The following is a 6057-nucleotide window of genomic DNA, read 5'->3' as shown; positions in this document are numbered from 1 at the left end:
AGAAGTAAAAGCTGCTCTGAACGGTTTTATTAGAAGGAGGTAAACATTTAACACGTTAAACAAAAACTGTTATTGCAGGGAGGGACGTGGCCAGAGCAGTAAAAAGATACAGCCCTCTGCAAGATTACTGAGTTAGCCCAGCGTTTGTTGACCTTGTGCTGTCTTACAGAAAGTGAGATTAAAGAGCAGCAAAAACAGAAAGTGTGACCCCATGTGAAGATCATCTCTGAGACGCCAGTTTCCACATTGCTGACTCCCAGTAAGCCCATCAGTGTCTGCCCAGGAGTCAGTGCTTTACACACCTCTGTCAAAGCAGCTTTTATCTGCCTTACAGCACATGTACACACACACACACGCACACACGCACCCACCTTCACGCACAAACACACACTGTTTTTTGAACATTTCTTTCAATAACTGAAATATGATATGCAACTTATTGGTCTCCAAATGTTTGTTAAACTTGTCAGAAGAGTTCAGAAAATATATATTTTTTAAATGAAAAGTTGTGACAAAATAAAATTTTGGGGGGCTTTTTTTTAACATCAAAGTAATCAGGGGATGTGTTTGAAACCTGGCATATAGTTAAAATGTCATGCAAGACAATTATTGTGCAGCAACATAAAAGAAGAAATATGTTTCATGTTAATAACAGAAGCTATACATAAAAATAAAACCATGTTATTAAACAAATAGGATGACTCTTATCATGTATTGTTCTTCAAGAGTTACTCTTGCCACATAACCAAATATGTCTATCTTATTACAACTTTGATCAAACTATTATAAATATGAAGTATCCTCAAGGAGAATTTTATATTACGTGTTGCATAATTGTTCCAATACAATAAAAACTTAATTCTCAGACGTATTTTTCTTTGTAAACCAGAATTTGACATATATATAAAACTAATCTTTAACCATTTGCTCCCTGGCAAAATAAACACTTTCTTATGTTTTTTAAACAACGGCTATAAGTCGGTTTGTAACTCTTCTCCATCGGGTCTCGACATCGACATGTGGGTCGGAGTTCTCTGTTCTGAACGGAAACAAGGAAGAGAGTCAGTCAGCACCGATTCAAAGGTCTTTGACTGTTTGTTTGCTCGTTCCATTTATATCCTTCCATCCATCCAGCTGTCCCCCTCTTCCCACAGTTTATTAGGTCTGCATGAATGGGTGTGTGGATCTATTCCAGCTCAGGATTTCTCTGAACCACCATCTGTCTCACTGCTACAGCTGTGTCATAAAGCTATGTGAATAAGTATTTATCCCCTTACGTCTTCCTTCTGTTTTTGCCTTCTTTGTCACGCTCACAAGTTTTAGATAATCAAATAAATTTTAATATCATAAAGCAGTTTGTTAAATGACTTATTAAGGGAGGGATATGCTATCTAGAATAACCTTGCTGTGTGTGAAAAACTAATTTGTTCCCATATTTAAAAAAAAATCAAGATTTAACTGTGATTAAAATTCATTTTTGGAAACCTGAGTTCAATTTCAACACTATTATCAAATTACTGCTACACTTGTCGGGTCAGTGAATCACTTCAACAGACCCAGTTTGACAACATGAAGTAGGCTACGATATCTCAAAAGTAATGTGTCATGTCTACATGTAAGAATATTTGAGAATAGATTCAAATAAATCCCTTGACTTATCATATTATCCATATTACTCAGGTTGAAAAGAGCACAGAATAACAACTAAAGTACTGAATGAGTCAATTACTCCACCTAAAGTCAGTGTTCATGAGTCAGCAACAATAAATAACAAACAAATAAATAAATAAATGGCACTCAAGGGAGATTTCTATGGATTAAACAACTGCTGACCAACAAGAACACAGAGGCCCTTATTTCATTTCCCAAAACACATTTTGATGATTGCCAACACTTTTGGGTCAATATTCTGTGGACTCCTGAGACAAGTTGAACCTTTTGGCACATCTCATTACATTTGTTGTTAAACTAATAACATTTCAGAAGGAGAAATCATAACTGTAAATGTATTTATACAAAAAGAAATTGCTACTCAAGGTACATAAGTTTCACTGATCCGTGGGGTGTGATGACAGCAGCATAAAAAAGAAACAAAGTTCTTTTAAATGTCTTTAACAAGCTGGTATATAAAGCCTATCAGTGTTTGGTCAGTTAAGAAAGAGACAACTGTTCTAGAAAAGCAATTTAAATGTCATGTGTAGCATTAGATATAAGGTTTGTCTTTCTTCTGTAGTCAGGTCAGATGCCTTTAATAATGCAGCTAATAATGCAGTGGTGCCATTATGTGTTCAGTTGGTGGTACTGCAGGTTCTGAAATCAGAAAACACCATCAGATCCAAACAGCTGTCTACTGAATTAGTTAATTTTTAAATCCCTCTTATTTCTTTATATTTACTCTTATTTTGTTATATGATTCAAGGATTGATTGAGATTTTGTTAATCTCTAAATCTAATCTTGATCATATATCGTTTTACTGGTGTTGATGTTGAAGCTTTTAAAAAGACAACATTTGAGGAACATGAAACTAATATTTTACCAAGAAGTAACTCAAAGATCTGTTAGCTAAGCAGTAATGACTTACTGAAAGATGAAACATCTCTGGGCTTTTGTTGGATTTTTAGATGTTCAGTTAATAACACTTATTTAAGCAAACTCATTGTTTTTTAAGTTCCTTAAAAGAAGAAAGTCATGCTTGTCATTTTTCTTAAATGACAGTCATTTAAGAAAAATGACTGGACACATGTTGTTATGGTCACACAAATGATTAAACACAAACAGTTCTAATATATCAGCTCACTAAAAACCCCTCTGTGTAGCCAATGTGTGTTGTTAAGGAATACGATACATTTTCCCATGTCCTTTCGGAGAAAGAAAAATTAGAGCTGAAGAGTATCAACAAGCCACACAGAAATAACAAGAAGTCATTTATTAATATTCCAGGAAGAGACGCGTCTACAAAGGCCTGTTCTGACCAGTCAGCGCTCTCGCTCTGTTGACATTTCATGTTCGCGGAAAGCTCAACTCGACCGGCGTTCAAACCATCTGCACACATCCCACTCTGACCAGTTCACCCACTCAGAAGACAGCTCGGGTGTGGATCAATCAAAGGGTTTTAAACTGGTCTGAATACAGAGCGTGTTTAATGTTTGTTCAGATTAATCTGATTTGATGCTAAAATGAAAAAAAGCCCATATAAATGGACAGAACATTTATAGGACAGGAACGTTTTTTGTCACAACTTTTCTTTTTTTTTTGTGACTAAAAAAATTGTCTGAAAAGACAAAAAAGACAGCCTGAATAAAAGAAATAAAGACCGCAACCTCTGCTTGTTTCCCGGAAGCAGAAAGCGGCAGAAGCCTGTTGGTTCGGCTGCAGCGATGGTGATGGATTAATTAATCCAGCTCCGCCAGAATTCAGTCTTTTCAAAGATCCGGTAGTCACAGGCAGTGACTGCGGATCATGTTATGCTTGGATGGTGCTCTTGGCACTGAAGGCCATGTAGTAGACCAGGATGCCAATCAGGCCAGCCACGACCTCAGTCGACACCCAGGGGCCACTCCAGGCACCCTGAAAGGAGAAGCGTGGAACAAATGAGTCAACCTGCAAGTGATGCATTCAAAGCTGCGTGTTTTTGCAAGACACCACTTCAGTTATGAAGCCAGCGAAATCATATTCTAATAAAGTTAGAAAATTTATTTTACTGATTTGGGAGACAAAATCTTTGCATCCTTTTCAAACCTCAGCATGAGTTTATATGACATGTTGATAAGTTTGACAGGAAATGACATCACATGAGTTGACAGAATGGCTTAAGAAAAAAAACTAATTCAATTTATTAATAAATCAACTAAGTTAAATATAACTAAGTAGACTTAAATTGTCTTTTTCTGGCAGTTCTTTTGGGTTACCAAACCTCATCTACAGTTTATACTAAACGCCATACCAATAAATGATGGCAGGTTTTACCCAAATATTCAAATCCCTGTTTTCACAGCAGGTTTTGTTAAATACAAACTTTAACATGATGAGGCAGCTAGCAACCGAACATACAACAAGGTTTTGATTTTCATCACTTAAATACAATAAAACAGTTTTAGTAGCAGAATCCTCTTTAGTTGCTTCTCTGCTACTTGGGTTTTTTTTGTAGTTTTATCACAGCTTAGTAACATCCAGATTTATCTGCCAGAACTACAAATGACAAAACAAATACCAAGAGCACATTTTTCAAAATAGCAAATTACGTAGAAATAATGAGCAAATGAGAACCTTCACAAAATATAATTTAGGACCTATCAAAGCATTTAAAAGGCCATAAATTTGGATCATTAAATGAATGACTTTGAAAGGCGTGCTGCAATTTTATCAATCCAAGCTATTTGACTTAAAATAAAAAAAGCTGCAGTCATCTGTAGGCGACTCACCCGGTGGTCAATGTTGACGGTGAAGAGAGGCTGAATTGCATTTACATCTTCATTGTTTCTCTGAGCCTAAAACAGATGAGATTAAACATTTTACTTAAGATGAGATTAAACATTTTACAGTAAAAAAAACCCCGTTGTATATTAAGACGTACCTTTCGGAGGGCGCTGTAGGACTCCTCGTCAAAGAATTTGACCTGATATGTTCCCGAGCTGGCCTGTTTGTGGGGAAGACTCCAGGACACCTGGAAGAGAAGCAGTAAAAAACTGATTCAAACCCATTCAGTATTCTTTTAGGAAACAGTTCGTACCATTTAAGGATTTAACCTCAAATAGAATACATGTCAAGAAATCTAGTCATGATGTTAACCATAAATCGAGCTGCATGACTGTTTTCAAATGCAGAAGCATGAGGATGTTGCCTTTAAATTAAACCACAGCCAATACCTGAAAGTCTTAGTAACCTTTCTACTTTCTAAAGGTACGAAAAAAATACATGTTGACTATTTAAATTTCAGTTTAGTTCTTAAAAATGTTATAATATATATATATAATTTTGTTCATTTTTACTGACACAAAACAAGGGAGGTTGTAAATATGCTTTGACTAGACCATTTCCACATTATGCTACAACTACCATATTTCATAGTGGGGAAGATTTAGCAAACACTACAAATGACATTCCTCAAAATGCTAATGGTGCAGAATGAATAGATGAGAAAGAGAAGGAAACAGGCACATACAGCAACTACCATTTACCAATATTACCTCCATAGTGCCAGACTCGTGTGATGTCATTTCTAACGTTGTGCACCTCTAACAGCCTAAACAAATTAATCCAATTGTGAGTTCATACCTGGTATTTTCCAACATCCTGACCTCTGGTCACAGGGAACTGTCTTCCATTGACATCAGCATACAGAGTGACACTCTGCAGAGAAGAGCAGTGATCATGAGAAGACAGTCGGTCCCTCAGCAACAGAGCAGTAACTCACTGAAGCAGCTCTCTGGGCTACCTGGGCTCCGTTAGCGCAGGTCAGGCTGAGCTCCACGATGAAGACAGACTCCGACGAGATGACGGCGTCAGAGGTCGTGTAGGCCGACGGGGTGATCACTGGGTCCTTGCAGCTCTCCCCTAACAACAAATAATGAAGATTAGCTAAATATTAGAGACACTAACACTCCATCTGAGCAAATGCAATAATTAACACGGGCTTGACAAATGGTAAGAAGACATTTAAAGGTGTTTTGATGGGCTAAATATTAGCAATTACTAGCTAATTGAAGACAACAGACCTCCTTTCATGATTCTCTTAAACTTACCCGAACAGGCAACCACCAGTATCGTCAAAAACGCAGCTATCCGAATCATCATGAAGTCTGACGAGTCGCTTTTTATCCCTAAATAAGTGTTAAAGTACCGCTGTAAACTCGCCACACTGAATGAAGTACACCTCAGCCTACCGCTAAAGCACCAGTGCGCCTGCGCCGCAAAGAGGTGTACGTAGCGCCGCACAGCATTCTGGGAAACTACATTGGAGACACGTCAACAGAGATTTTTTTTAAAATTCTTTATTAAAAATTAAATACAAAACAATACAACAAGGCGCACGATACAAAAACTATAAGTGCCACAGA

General features: G+C 37.1%; 1 protein-coding gene across 1 annotated transcript; it reads right to left on the bottom strand.

The window, feature by feature from the left end:
• Nucleotides 1-2912: 2912 nt before the first annotated feature.
• On the bottom strand, nucleotides 2913-5931 carry ssr4 (signal sequence receptor, delta). Its single transcript, XM_032573911.1, has 6 exons — nucleotides 5743-5931; nucleotides 5436-5554; nucleotides 5276-5350; nucleotides 4575-4664; nucleotides 4423-4488; nucleotides 2913-3568 (listed from the first exon to the last, which is right to left on the bottom strand). Exons 1-6 carry the CDS (start codon nucleotides 5792-5794, stop codon nucleotides 3464-3466), a joined length of 507 nt encoding a protein of 168 aa, XP_032429802.1. The 5' UTR covers nucleotides 5795-5931; the 3' UTR covers nucleotides 2913-3463.
• Between the last annotated feature and the right edge of the window lie 126 nt (nucleotides 5932-6057).

This window comes from Xiphophorus hellerii, chromosome 1, assembly GCF_003331165.1.
Source record: "Xiphophorus hellerii strain 12219 chromosome 1, Xiphophorus_hellerii-4.1, whole genome shotgun sequence".
NCBI classification, from domain to species: Eukaryota; Metazoa; Chordata; class Actinopteri; order Cyprinodontiformes; family Poeciliidae; genus Xiphophorus; species Xiphophorus hellerii.
This window is presented reverse-complemented; position numbering and strand designations above follow the sequence as displayed.